The sequence below is a fragment of the Pholcus phalangioides genome, unplaced genomic scaffold (assembly GCF_987345545.1).
Source record: "Pholcus phalangioides strain wild (caught in Gottingen) unplaced genomic scaffold, Ppha-v1.0 ptg000012l_1, whole genome shotgun sequence".
Lineage (NCBI taxonomy): Eukaryota > Metazoa > Arthropoda > Arachnida > Araneae > Pholcidae > Pholcus > Pholcus phalangioides.
Genome location: NW_028301605.1, coordinates 11,032,109 through 11,047,582, shown reverse-complemented (window position 1 = coordinate 11,047,582; position 15,474 = coordinate 11,032,109). Strand labels below are relative to the sequence as shown.

General features: G+C 38.7%; 1 protein-coding gene across 2 annotated transcripts in view; it reads right to left on the bottom strand.

Moving 5' to 3' along the window:
* Nucleotides 1-15,474, bottom strand: part of LOC149079525 (uncharacterized) — a 73,991-nt gene that overhangs the window by 22,928 nt on the left and 35,589 nt on the right. The window contains exons 2-4 of one of the 2 annotated variants that reach the window (XM_089240168.1): nt 5,938-6,003; nt 5,323-5,598; nt 4,726-5,019 (exon numbers count right to left, since the gene is read on the bottom strand). In XM_089240168.1, coding sequence (XP_089096294.1) covers nt 4,726-5,019; nt 5,323-5,598; nt 5,938-5,998 — 631 coding nt within the window. In that variant the 5' untranslated portion in view covers nt 5,999-6,003. The remainder of the gene's footprint in view (nt 1-4,725; nt 5,020-5,322; nt 5,599-5,937; nt 6,004-15,474) is intronic. The other variant, XM_089240170.1, reaches the window with a different exon arrangement.

Genomic DNA, 15,474 nt, shown 5'->3' with positions numbered 1-15,474 from the left:
GGGGCTCCTGAGATGGGTCGCGCTAATGTATGAACATCTATCTATCTTACAGTCCGGTTATAAATACGTTTGTTGCACCACTGGTTTCAGGGACGTCTTAACGCTTCATGTTTTAACGTGCTAGCCTGGGAAACAGGCATTTTCGGGGCCCTCTAAAAAATTCGATTGAAAGCTCCAGATTGACATGATTCCAGAATTGGTAAAATTCATTCTAAAATGGTATTCTAAAACTAAAAAACTAATTACTCTAAAATCAATGAACTAAAAGTAATGAAAAATAATTCTAAAAGCAATGAAAAATTATTCTACAACTAATGAGAGAGAGAAAAACTATTCTAAAACTAATGAGAGAGAGAGAGAGAGAAATAATTCGAGAATTGACAAAAATGCAGAAATTACGAAAGAAATAATTCCAAAATCAACAAAAATTCAGAATTCACGGAATTATTTAACTCCAGAACAAATGAAAATCCATTATTTATGAAAGAAATAATCACATAATAAGTGGAAGTTTTTTCGTTAATTTGGAGCCCTCCGATTTATTCAGAGCCTGTTAAGATACCATGTTTCACTAATTTCTCGCAAAACAAACAATTTGCTAATCAAAAATATTTACTAAGAATTTTTGAATTAAAAATAGACCGACGGGGCCTCCAAGTTGACCATGTTGTTGATTTTGGGTCGCGGCTAAAAAAGGTTAAGAACCTCTGCTCCATACAATCCAGGATTGGCGCATCAAGACCCGTTATAACGAGCAAATAAAAGACAGAAAACGGCAGCGAGGATTATCGAAAGGTCTATTCTAAGAGGATTATCCCTGGTATGGACTATAGAGAGCTATTTCCTCTTCCAATTCATCTTGTCAAAAATATTTGTCTCGTAAAATAATCCCGATCAGGAAAAGATATCATAAATCACCGATAATCGTGATAAAGAATAATCCCAACGCGTTTTCGTTTCGTTTTTTTATTATTCGGATTATGCTTCGCTTTCATTGCTTAATGGCAATAGGACTTTTATGTCGACAACTGTGGACGTCCACTGTTTTGGACATTGTTCTGATGTCAAATGTCAGATTCTTCTCGATTTACGGCCGATCATACATGGTCGACCCCGTTCGTTCCTATGAATTGGGGTCATTATCCGAACCTGTATGGGACTTCAGCCTTTCGATACCAGAACTGGACATGGAGGACGTGGGTCAGGACCTCGTGGTCTATTGGCTATTTCACACTCCGATAAGCAGAGCCGCCCTTGAGGGGGGGGGGGTGCGTGACAGGTGCGGTCGTGCCGGCCCCCCCCCCGTTTTTGGGGGCAATGCATCCATCGATCGACGTGGGTGACTACTTTTCAGTCAATGTCTGCACCTAAGGCGTTTAAAAAAAGGGGGGGGGGCACGGAGTTGTGTCGTGAAACGTGAAAAGTGCGCCTACATATATGCTCAGTCGCTTTGACTTTTTTCAGAACCACTGCCATACTGTATTTCATTGAGAAAGATAAGAGGAACTGAGATCTTAAATATGGTAAAATGCCGGGCGTCGGTAATCGTTATCAAAAACGTTGCCAATATGAGTCGGCAAAATCCCCAATTGTAGTAAAAATCACGGAAAAAACTGTGGGGGGGGGGGAAACATTGAAAATATGCGAGTTTATTATTTGTGTTCATAAAGCCATAATTATGATAATTAGTTATGAAAACGCTGTTTAATCGCAATTTTAGTGAACGTTACAAATTCAAACAATCATCGTTCGAAAAACGGAAAAACCAAAACTACAGGAATGCAGTCCCGTAATACGGGACGTGAGCGGTCCGTCGAATTGTTTCGGACATTTCACTGGTCCTTGGGCTCAGAAAGGTTGAGAAACGATTATTCTATTCTTGGCTCTTATATATACCTGTGATGACCTTCCAGCAAACTCAGTCACTGGAACAGTTATCTCTCGACTGTAGCTGGCAGTCACAACATGGCCGCTCGACTGTATGCATAAATTATACAACGACCAGTCGATGTCTACACTGTAAACTTCAGCAGGCGGAAAGAAGAGCCATTGAAAAAATAATAATCCTTCGGACATCGCAATGGATCTGACATCTATCGTGTCTGCGGGACGGAATGCGCCACTCTCAATACGTATGTCAGTAAAAAAGGGGTTACAAATTGAATCCAATGCACACGCTGCTCTTTTTTTTATCACTCTATTTTTCGTTACAATAAACACTTTCAAAATCATTGCCCAGTTGTGTGTGTGTGTGTGCGGCTTTATGTATAATACGCGTATGCGCATACATTGTACGAGCTCGTTGTAGCGTGTCGTCTACATGGATTGCGAATGAATAGGGTTTCGTGGGGATCACACAAACAGAGACACATTAAAAACCGAAATGGGAGGGGTGAAAAAAAAAACTATTAAAATCATTTGCATCGAAAAAATCCGACGGATGTGTTTCGTAAAGAGTCAGTTCTCACTGACATACATATCATACATATATCGGAGTCGGTGTGATTTTGTGCTTTTTTTGTATGTGCTCTTATTTGGGGATATTGGAGTCCGAGCATTGACTGTGCTCTAAGACTGAAGAACTTTCTTATAGGAACTCATTATAATTCTAATCATTGACCTTCTCATCGACATTGACGAGTATACGGTCCAGTCCCGGTATAACGAACTCCAAGAGACCGGAGAAATCGCTTCGTAATAACAAAATTTCGTTATAAAGGAATTACATATTTTTTTACTTTGTCCCTACGTAAACTTATCTATCGGGGATTAGAAAAGTTTTCGTTATAACGGGATTCGTTGGAACGGGAATCGACTGTATTTATCTTTCTAAAAGCCTCTTATTTCGGCAATGACGAGCTTAAATATTTTGTTGAAGCTGACTTCGCAATGAAACATTTTTTTCGAAATGCTAAATATCGGAAGAAAGCCTACTTCGGGGGACACATGAGGTATTTTGCACGAGGTTTAATGATTTCTACTATGTAATTTCTAATGCCAATATAGGTGAAAATGATTACTACTCGTGAAAGGCAGGGTGCACACTCCCTCAGATCAGACACGACCCAGGCTCTGTCCCTCCCGGGGTATAAGCCTTTTACCCGTGTGGGTTGAATTATAGAGCAGGGTGCACACTGGCACGATACTGCTAGCGATACAGCATGCAACTCGACGCGCAGATTGGAAATTGCAAGTTTTTAATCAATCCGCGTTGAGTTGCGCTGTATTGCTTGTACTAGGGCACCAGTGTGGAATACGCCAAAGGGTTAAATGCAATTTTGAGTGCTTTAGATTTTACAAGTATAAAATCAAGAAATTTACGTTCTTCCGGATAAATATTGTTGTGCTTTGAGAGTGACCAAATCGTTTTTTCATTCTTTAGTTCGATAATAGGGTGGCCGGGCCTACGAGATAGACCAGATACATGTGCCGTGAGACACCCTGAGAATAACATTACTGTACTCTCACTAATCCGGCACATATCAGACCATAATTGTCCCAGATTACCGAGAGGCAGTTGAACAAAAAAAAAGAAAAAAAAATTTTTTTTTAATAACGTAAATTTTAGACACTCACATTTTCGTCTGGGCAAGTAGGGCATTTGCCCAGAAGCCCATAATTTTTGAGGCCCCTAAAATTTGAACAACTCTTATTCATTGACTAAAATTTTTCACGTTAGTCACAGCACCCCCCCCCCCCCCCATAATTTCTGCTTCGCCCAGGACTTCTCATATCGTAATCCAGTCCAGACGCGCAGTAACGAGTTTTCCTTTTCCACACACGAACAGAGCTAGCCTGAAAGCGCCGAATAACTGGACGGGTCGGACTAGCTCTGCCGGTTTATGGGGAGTCTGCTGTACATTGAAAATAACAATTAGATAGTAAATTCCAATGGTTAGTCACGTTAGGCCTCGTTGGGCATTTTACCTGTTGTGGCCTTGTGTTTGTCGCAATCTGATAATAAAAATTGATAGCTGAACACAGTAAGTTTCTACTTTTTGACATAGGGAGAGGTGGACGAAAGAACATCTCAATTCCCCCAAAGGATTCTTATATTCCCGAAGAGATGTTTTAACAAAAGATTTGTCCAATTAAATGAATGGAGAAGGATTTGGTCGCTTAATGCACAACTAGATTTATTTCGTTCACACAGACTACGACTAGATTTTTCTTGTTCACGGGTCGCTTAGAGCACGACACGCTCTAGAACAGCGGTTCCCTAATACTTTTAGTCGTGGACGCCCCTCTCCCCCCCCCGGAAATCATGGTGTCTGCCATAGACTCCCACTTTCAGTACTAGTAATTGTGATGCGATAGGAATGTCTGTGAACTACCTCAACTAAAACAACATACAACGATCCATTCTCCTATCGAGAGATGTCACCACAAGTACAGTTTTTTTCAAATCATAATATTACTACTGCAGTTTACCAACGTTGCAGCGGTGTTTTTGCGCGTTGAATTTAGTCAAAACTTTTCCTTTGAAATAATTTATTTATATTGTTATTTTTTTCAACTTAGCTTTAGTTTTTTTTCATAATTCTACAATTGGGCCGTGGGCCTCCAGTGAATAAGATAAGGGCATCTCCAATTGGGAACCGGTGCTCTAGAAGTATTCAGGTACTTTTGGGTATTCGCGAGGAAAATTATAGCGATTTCAAGTATAAAATCAGTCTGTGTAAAGTGTACTGTTGAAGAAACTGTGTGCTGAATAAGTTTACATACCAGAAGCGGCACATTGATTCTCCAGATAGTCCCGGTTACTTCCGACGACTTCCCGGTAGGCCTGCGGCTGAGAACGCCTGTCCTCTTTGCTCATCCGGCAGACCCTCATGACTTCGTCGTAGTCAGCGGAGCGGCAGATGAATGACACTTCCGTCAGGCACAACCTTTCGCATTCTTCTTTGGTCTGGACGTTCTGCGTCTCTTTCTCCACGTATCCGTTCAGGAATGCGTCTTTCACCCTCTCGAATGCCCAAAGCCTGTCCCCGCAAAGACTTTCGAAATGAGCTTTTTGTACTGCGTGTAAATAAAGAAACGATCAATAAATTATACGGAATTTATTCTCTTATTGAACCTAAACATTACTGGTTATTTTCCTTGCAAAAGTGTATATTAAGCCGGATCCACACCAACAGCGCTACGCGGCTTCAACCAGCGCAAAAACCGATTTTGAGGTAACGCTAACACAGCGTGGGCTATTTTAATCGTTGATTTTGCGTAGCCATCCCTCCCCCTTCCCCCGTGAGACCTGGTTTTGCGCAGCTCAGAATCACGTAGCATGGCGGGTGTGGACCCGGATCAAGAAAAAACGTTTTCTACCTCCATGGAAGCAGGTCTTCTCGAAGAAATTACTGTTCAGTCTTGATTCTAGCACATCTCTCCGGCCCACGGAGTTCACGTTATAAGATCCGCATCTGTAACCGGCGTAATCCAAGGAAAAGGCTAGACATTGCGACTGTTGCTTGCAGAGGTTTATGCAGTCCCTGGTGAGGGCCTGATCCTGTTGCTGCAGGAGGACTGAAGTACCGACTGAAGGACCGAAGGACGTGCCCGTAGTTTTCTCGAAAGTTTCGATGCCACCGAAGCAGTTCTGTCCTGTTGGAAACATGGTAAAAGTTTTATTATGCATGGGAATTACAGGCATTGTCGCCCCTCTTATGCCAGAGAGACGAATGTGCAAATTTTCACTTTTTGAGTTTATCAGCAGGTTGTTTGAGTTTTGCCAGAAATGCGAATGTGTATCCTTATTGAAACACATGCCACAAAACATTTTAGGAAAATCACCTCCGTAGAGTAACATGGTAGAGTAAACATTCAAACGCGATTTCCAAAGTTCTTTTTTTCTCTCTCAGGAATTTGCACATTAATGTTTCTGGCATAAGGGGAGGGGGACGATATATTGTTTACGGAGTTCTCGAACTGTATTGCACTTACCATATGAAATTTTCCATAGTAACATTAAAATCACTAGCCTTGAAATGAAGATATAATTCATTCTACCTGAAAAAAAATAAGGAAATCTTAATAATCGGAACTTCATTTCTTTTTGTTGCACATCAGCATGTTACGGGAAACTACTACTAAACCAGACATGCACATCGTCCATATTCCTCTGCGGAACTTCTAACGAATTGGTACATGTTGGAATGTATATATATATAGTGAACCTTCCATGAAGTTTGTTTCTGTGTAACGCTTGTTATGTGTAGTGCTGCCATCTGCAATCAATTTTTTAAACTGAGTTGTTTTTCTCAACTCTCAGTGAGTGGAGTGTAATGAATGAATAATTGTAACGTTGTAAAGAGACACTATAGGGCGTTCTAAATTTTTTGCACAGCGGATATCTTTGAAACCGTTCACTTTAGAAACATGCTTTCAAAATAAAAAATATTAATAAATAAAAAAAATCAAATTTTTATACAATCTCCGTGTACAATTAAAACCAATTAGAGCACGCGTGTATACGACCCCTCAAACAAATTTTAATATTTTAAGTAAGGGCGGTTCAAGTATTACGTAAGCAAATTTTTAGCCATTTTTGACCCCCTCCCCCCCTTTTCAGCAAAATTTCGTCATCAGCTCTGCCCCCTCTGAATCTTAACGCATATTGGTGGGATCATAGACGTACACGGGGGGGGGGGGTAAAGGGGGCTCGTGCCTCCTTCTCCCACGATCAAAAATTTATTTTTTAATGCAAAAATATATTTTTTAATTGAAATTTCGGAAGAGAATACCTTTATATGTTGTTATAATCAATTTCTGTTATTTTCAATGTTATTTGAAGGCTATGAACTCAAAATTTATCTTTAATAAATTCATCGCGACCCACACGCTAAGCCATATAATGATAAATCACATAAAGGACCTTGGCCCGCGGACCAAATATGGCTCAGGGGGTTTATCCGATGCGGCTTGCCCTCCGCAAACCTAATTTTGTAAAAATGAACTAAGCGGCTCATTTACAGATCGTTTGTGTCCCGTGGTACAATTCCAGAACATTTAAGCGGCCTGTGGTACAATTCCAGAACATTTAAGCGGCCTGTGGCACATTTTCAGATCACTTAAATGACCCGGGACACAGTTCCAGAACACTTAAGCGATCTGTGATATATTTAGAGATCTCTTGAGTAACATGTAACGTAGTTTCAGAGCACTTAAGTGGCCCCCTAGTGCGGTTCTACATCACTCAAATTGCCCGCGGCATATAATTAGGGATCACTTGAGTGATGCGTGGCACAGTTCCAGAGCACTTAAGCGGCGCGTACACATTTCCAGAGCACTTGGATCCGCGAAACAGTTAGAGATCACTAAAGTGGCTCTGTAGGGCACTTATCAATAAAGAAGGGGGGGGGGAATGTTACTTCAAATGCCCACAAACTATCGAAAGGTTTTCTCGTTTATGGCGCACCGACTAAGATGCCATTAAAAATATTTCATATTTTCATAAAGGGTGGTTGATGACGTAAGCATTATCCAAACCCCCTCCCCCCTTGTCATCAGAAGTCAGCAAATCGGAAAAACCCTCTCCCCCATCGATGATGACGTAATACTTGAACGGCCCCTAACTGCGTTTCATTTGAGAACTTTTTGTATTTAAAAGTACAGGGTGATCAGCGAATAAGTCCTTATTTCAAAATTAAATATCTCTACAACAAAGATCAATAGAATTATGCGGTAAACGGTACGTTTATTAGCAAAACTGTAAGAATGTTGTACAGAAATTTCGAAAATTTAGTTTTTTTTTAATTTTTTTAAATTTAAAAAAAAAAAAAACTAGAGATTTTGGGGTTCCGAAAATCCTCATTTGTGTGAAGAGAAACCACTGCATTCGCCTAAAGTTACTGCATGGGCTGCGGTATGCGCCAGAGGCATTATCGGCCCCTTCTTCGTGCGAGAAACGATTACTACTGAACGTTACGTTACAATTTTGGAACAATTTGTCAGCACACATGGCGTATACCACAGCCCATGCAGTAACTTTAGGCGAATGCAATGGTTTCTCTTCACACAAATGAGGATTTTCGGAACCCCAAAATCTCCAGTTTTTTTTTTTAAATTTTAAAAAATTTAAAAGAAAAACTAAATTTTCTAAATTTCTGTACAACATTCTTACAGTTTTGCTAATAAACGTACCGTTTACCGCATAATTCTATTGATCTTTGTTGTAGAGATATTTAATTTTGAAATAAGGGCTTATTCGCTGATCACCCTGTATGTGTGTTTCTGAAGTCACAACGGGTACAGATTACCGCGTGCTCAAATCCAGTTTTATATACTGAACGCTACTACGTGTATTTATCACATTTAATCACGAAATTCATTGGAGTGAACATATACAGGGTGTATATCGAACGGGGGGTATTGAATTTTACTGGCGAATCATTGATTCTTGAGGCATACTTCCAATTAGAAAAACTTTCCAAATAACGTGTAGTAATCAGATATGTCATCCATGTTTCAAGTGGCTGTATAGTTATCGAAATAAAAAAAATGTAACTTTTTATACAGTCCTCGTGTGTCCCAAAACCCAATTAGAAAGTTGTTGCTCTGTCTCTCTTGATGGCAACGAAAAAAATTCAAGGTTTCTAAGTGAGATATTTGAATTCAAAAAATGGAGGAAATTTGAGGAGGAAAAAAACAGTGTTTAATGCGGGTGAAACGGTTTTTTTTTTCCACACATTTAGAGCTGTTTTTTCCCAACTAACTTCTAAATGAGGAAAAACCGTTTAGCCGCATTTAACATTGTTTCCCCCCCCCCCCCATACTCGTTCTGTTTTCATATTCTGTTTACATATATTCTGTTTACATATATTCTGTTTACATATATTCTGTTTACATATTCTGTTTACATATTCTGTTTACATATATTCTGTTTACATATTCTGTTTACATATATTCTGTTTACATATATTCTGTTTACATATATTCTGTTTACATATTCTGTTTACATATTCTGTTTACATATATTCTGTTTACATATTCTGTTTACATATTCTGTTTTTCGAATTTTAACCTCTCAGTGAATATTGCACTAAGGCCATGATTACACCATAAATGTTTGATAAAGGTTCTTCTATAAAACTTGAAAAATACCAACAATAAGCACATTGGTTACATTGGAACGAATGTAATTGATATGATTATTTGTTGTTTTTCCTAAGTTTTATAAAAGAACTTTTATAGTGTAATCCCGGCCTTCGAAACTTAGAAACATGAAATTTTTTTGTGTTGGCATCAGGAAAGACCGGGCAAAAACCTTCTAATTGGGTTCTGGGGGCACACGGGGATTGTATAAAAAGTTATTTCGTTTTATTTTAATAACTATACAACCCCTTGAAACATGAATGACACATCTGAGTACTACACGTTACTTGGAAATTTTTGTTAACTGGGAAGTATGCCTCTAGAATCAATGGTTCGCTAGTAAAATGCCATACTCCCCCAGTTTTTGCTATGCACTCTGTATATGTATTTTGTTGTGACCATTGGTGGAGGGTTCCACACATGTTTATTAATTATTAGCTCAGATAATTGACGGATTCTGTAATTACATATGTAAATCGTGTTCCTAGCCAACAAAATGCAGTGAGTTCACTCAGCGTTCTAGAAGTTTGATACCTCAGTACAGTAGAACCTCTCCTAACGGACAACTCCAGTAAGGGGACACTGTTCTGATCCCCGATCCCATGGGATATAAGGCTTTAATATATTTCGCTCCCCGTTAGCGGACACTCTCCATAGCTGACAGTAAAATCCAATAGACTAATTTTATTTCACAACTCTAATTTATTCATTTTTGTTCATAAATCGAGAATTTATCATATTCAACGGTGATTATATGTATGTATAATTCCAAGCTCGTATTGGTAAATAGGATTATCCAGCAATCAATTACTCGATTAACTGAACCGGGAACTATGGTCCAGCATGGTGATTCCGAATGGCAATGTCAGTTTTGTTTGCACGTGTTGATACATGTGAAGAAAGCGTACATTACAAGACTGATAATGTTGTTATGAATGTTTTTATCTTTTCCATCGTATTTTAATTTAATTCAATTTTTACTGTAAAATACGTGTAGTGCACGTATCATGTATGGGTAAAAATAATTAATTGATTTAATGAAGAGAAGAAAGATTATAAATTTTTCCATATTCACATCAAGCTTCCCAATTTTGATTTAGGAATTATGCATAATCGTAGGTGAAAGTGATAAAAAAAAAATGTAGCGAAATTTCAAATCCATCGTTCTTTACTGAGAGAATCGCTGATTATGTATAATCACCGTACCAGTGTTCACTTTTACACACACACACAGTAACATTTTAACATAGACATTTATAGGAACTTATTGCGAAGAAAGTAGAACGTCGTATAAACGAGGTTCCACTGCACATCCTACACCCCCATTAGCGGACACTCCCCGTTATCGGACAAAATTTTTTGTCCCGTGGGTGTTCGTTATCGGGAGGTTTCTACTGTAATAATTGTAATAACAATATACCGGCATTCTATTTTTCTTACCTAGAAAATATCATCAGTACAAGGAGTTTTTATCACGAAGAACTCAAAAACATCGAGTTTCCAGTCTTTTTACGCAGATAATAACATCGTCCGTGGTTTTCCTATAGATTATATTTTATTCGGCTCTGGGGAGGGATGATCACCCATCTTCTGGGTCATTTCATGTCCTAGGGTCCCAGAGATTGATCGTATTTTTTAAATTTTTGTTCATTACAAATTTAGTTTCGATTAGATTCAGTTCGATAAGTAGAAAGGGTCCCGATTTGGGATGAGGGTAGGAGGCCTTGGATACGACGAGGGGTGCGGGCGGTGCTAGGAGAAAATACAGTAAAACTCTTTTGCGGACACCAGCGGGTCAAAAAAAAATTGGTCCGCAAAAGAGGGGTGACCATTAATGAGGGGTTTGAAATGCATGCTTTTATTTACGCAATGGGGTTATTATTATTTGGCCGTAAAAGAGAGGGGTGACCGCTACTGAGAGGTGTCCATTGAGAGGGGTTTTACTGTACAGTGAAACGAACGCTTCGAATCTTTGCTAAAGATTTTTTTTCGCGATTTTTATGCCTCGGCTAACGATTACGGATTCGGCTGAAGAACATTTTCGTTGATATGAGAGCGCGGGCTAATATTAAACAGCTGCGCCGTGAGCTGAATTTTAGCAGCAATCATCATCAGAATTGCTTTCATTTAAATCCGATTAACTCATGTCCACCTCGGGAACTTTTCCCAGATGTACATACACTTCTCTTTCTGAAATTGTTTGAACAATTTCATGTAGAATGAAAGATTCAACTAATAGAAAATGCATTGAAAAAAAAGAGCCTATGTTCTCAGAACGCGCATTCTTTCAGTGCAAGACTCTGAGCATCAAATTGAACAGTTTGGACATTTTGACTACTCAGAACAAATTCTGAACAGTCTGGACATTCTAGGAGCTCATATTTTCTATCTGCATATGTCAGACACAGAAATGAGCTGACAAAATCGCAAATGAATTGGGACATCTACGAACTCGACTGGTAAAGTCGAGTAAAAATATAGCATTTCTCATCTTCCTGTAGATTCTCATTTATCTAATTTTAAAGATGTTCATTTCAGCCTTCAGTCAGTTTTTGTCATTTTTATAGCATTCCTCGGTGTTTTAAAAACTTATTTTTAAATTTTTGTCAGAACCTGGAATGAATCAAACGATTTTCCATAGAAACCAATGGAGAATCATGTTTCGGCTTAGGAAGATTTTCTGCTAGCGAACGTGATTCCGGAGAAAGAATCTTTGTCGTTCGAACGAATCATTTTAGCTGAGGTATCACTATATTGTTCAAAGAAGGGGGGGGGGGGGTTGAATATTGTCAAAGAGGGTGGAAAAAGGTTGAGAAAAGCTGCGTTATTAATGTACAGTGAAATGCATTGAGGCCCTGTTTCAGAGACTACAAAAATGTCCGTTAATAGTTAGTGTCCGTTACGGGAGGTTCTGCTGTATTGATCTTTTCAAAATTTTGTAAAATTTCTTATTGTGAAGTGTAGAACTTGGAGAGATAAATCAGAGTTCTAAATAACAAAATTAAAGCTCCGCAACGTAAAAAAGCAAAAGTAAGGAAATTAAATAAATAACTAACATAAACAGTATCGATCGGTCAAGAGAGTGAGTGGCCATCGCAAAAGGAAACGGATGTCAAATTTCCTATGTGTCATTGCTTTCGAACCACGCGGGAAACAAGTTACTGAAAATAGCCCTGGCAATAGCGACATGGTGTATCTGTAGTATTTGTTATCGTTTCGACAGAGCAAAAAATATCCGAACATAAACATCGGAACAGTTTCACCGCCGATTCAGAAACGAATCCTAGTAGTTGCGTGATCATGAAATGAATACTAAACACTATCAGCACGTCTAAATTCGGGGCCAATAGCCCTTATAACTATGTTAATATCGTTCGGATTAATATGTTATTGCGTGGTTATTGGGTGACCACTTCAATCGGTGCAACGTATCTTATTTAGGTTATACAGATCGTATCATTATGATCAGGACGGAATTTGTCAAATACATACGCGGCTGGACATGGGAAATGTGAGACTATGAAGGACAAGATTATGAAGGAATTGTTTGCATGAGCAACCGTCGGAAGTGTTTCAGACCTGTTGTTAGCCTGGCTTGCAGGGCTGGACAAATCTCAAAAAATTTACATACTTCATCAGGCATGCAATTTAAAAAAAATAGGTGCTCGATTCAATATTTTTCATGCCTGAAAAATATTATCACTGGATTTAATACTTAAAAAAATTTAAGTAGAAATCCATTCGTTTGCACATAAAATATCGATAGTGATATACTAATTCTTTTGAAATAAGCGAAATTTTGAAAGAGAAACGAAAATTCAAAAAGAATATGGTCACAAATTACATAAAAATAAAAAATTAGTCGAACCCCGCTAATCACAGTTTTCTGCTCTGTTGGTGTCGGAAAAAGACGTCATCAAGCAAGCAAACGTTAGCAATTATTCACTTCGCTTATAGAATCTTAGCCGGTTTGCCGTATGGGACATGGGCAATTGTGGGCTTAGGATAGGGTCAGGGCCACAACTAGGGGGCAGCAGGTGGAACTGGTGCTCTAAACCAGACGGGGGTTAGGTTAATTTACCCTATAACCTTTCCTTCAACATTACGCGGGGGAGGGAAACAATATGTGTACTTGCTCCGGCTGACCAAGAATCTACTTGCGGCCCTGGATAGGGTAGCCATATCATGCGAAAAAGAAACCGGGACATACGTAAATTCACAGATAAAAACCCCGGGACATTTGAAAAATTTTTCAGAAGGCATTATAGTTTCGAATTATAAGGCAACGGTTAAGTGAAATTACATATTAAAAATAATGCTCACGACTTTACGGTTCGGCTCAGTGTTCAACCTTTTCCTCATTGCAGGCAGCTGATATTGAGTGAACATTTTCGCAAAGCGGCATAAATGGAAAAAAATAACTTTCGAGCTAGTAAAAAAAAATATCAGGAGGAGGACTGATTATATTTCATATTAATACTTTTTGCTATTATATACAAGAAATCATGTAAAACTGGGACCCTCCATCACCTATTGAATGAAAACGAAACTAGAGCTGGTATAATTCTTGAAATAAAATAGTTATTAGTTTTAAACCTATCTTCAGCACGAAAAAGAACAACATGTGGTATGGAACTACAGGGTGTTTCAAAAAGAATCATCCGATTTTTTAAAAAAACTCATTCCGTTTTAATCGAATAATATATAGGTAAAAAGAGGGAAATATCGAGTTTCACACAGTTGCCGACAGGTAGTGCTAACGCTTCTCCTACGGTCGCCGCTTCAGTGTTTGTCAAGATGGCAACTGCACAACAGAAATCGTTTTGTGCTCTAAGCTTCGTGAAGTGTGAGCCCGTAACAACTGTTCATCGTGCTTTTCGTCGACAATACCCTGGTGCTGAACTTCCTACAGCTCAAAGAATTAGGCGATGGTATAAACAATTCCGAGACACGGGTTGGCTGTGTAAAGGGAAATCCCCTGGCCGTCCCCGCATGTCAGACGAAAATGTGGAGCGCATCCGACAGAGTTTCGCGCGTAGTCAACAGAAATCCACTCGCAGTGGATGCAAACATGCTCGCAAACGTTTGAGACGTATTTGGCTACCGTATAGACATATGCCGTGCTTCCCAAGGTGGGCATATTGAGCACCATTCATTTTGTTTGTAAAAAAAAACTTTATGATTAGCCATGTGATATAATAAAATTAATCTTAAGTATCTATGTTAAATATTTTTCGTTATATACGCATTTCAAATCGTGTGGTTCTTTTTGAAACACCCTGTATATAAAGATATTTCCTTTGATCATTTTCAGTTTAAAAAGAATGTTCTTCAATATTTTTCACCTCAAAGACTAAGCGAATACAGGCTGCTTGAAGAAGAGTCTCCCCGCCTATGCAAATACCGTTTTAACGAATTCCGAAGTAGCGAAAATCTCATTTTAACGAACACTTTTCTAATCCCTCCACATAAGTTTACATAGGATCAATGCAAAAACCTGGAATCCGATTTATAAAAAAAATTCCGTTATAACGAAGTGATTTTTCTCCGATCTCTTGGATTTCATTGTAACGAGATTCCACTGTAAAACGACTTTTCTGCTGAGAACGGGTGTACATAAATATTTATATTATACAGGGTGTCAACTCTTATCGTTGTTCAACGGCTATTTCCTGAACCGTTGGTTTTAGAGACGAGCCATGTGACATAAAATTAATCTTAAGTGTCTATATGTTCAATATTTTTCGTAATACACGCATTTCAAATCGGGTGATTCTTTTTGAAACACCCTGTATAATTTATTTGTTTTTATGTCGCATATTGGCATACCGGGACGTCTGACCATCCTAGATTGTGATGAATCCCATTATTATTTTTATCGAAAGAGTTAAATTTACTAGAGAGTTAAAATTAATTAAGAAATTTTAGAGAAATGGTCTAAAGACCCACCAAAGATTCCAACCTATGAGATCAGCTGCTGTATATCATGGCGAATGACCACATCGAGCTGCTAAACGTTAGGACCGTAAAAGTGGATCAAAATTTTTATATGTTCCGGGCATATGTCGGGCTTCGCTATAGCTTCATCTTTGACTTCTCTAATTTTTATTCCTTAATTAGTTCTCGGGGTGCTTTATCAATTGATACAAAATGTTATGTTCGATCGAGCACCTCAGCACTTTTGACTCCGACGCCAATGCAGATCAAAGCTGTTACTACATTTGATGGTGATCAAGTGGAAGAAGTAACAGCCTTGTGCCTGAAGGCTGGGTTCCCATTGTCTCGCAAAGTATCCTTCATACCATCGTACGAGGCTGATTTCCAATGTTTCACGTGCTTTTTAAGGGTGCACGCAATTTTTCCGAAAAACACATTTTCGCATTTTTA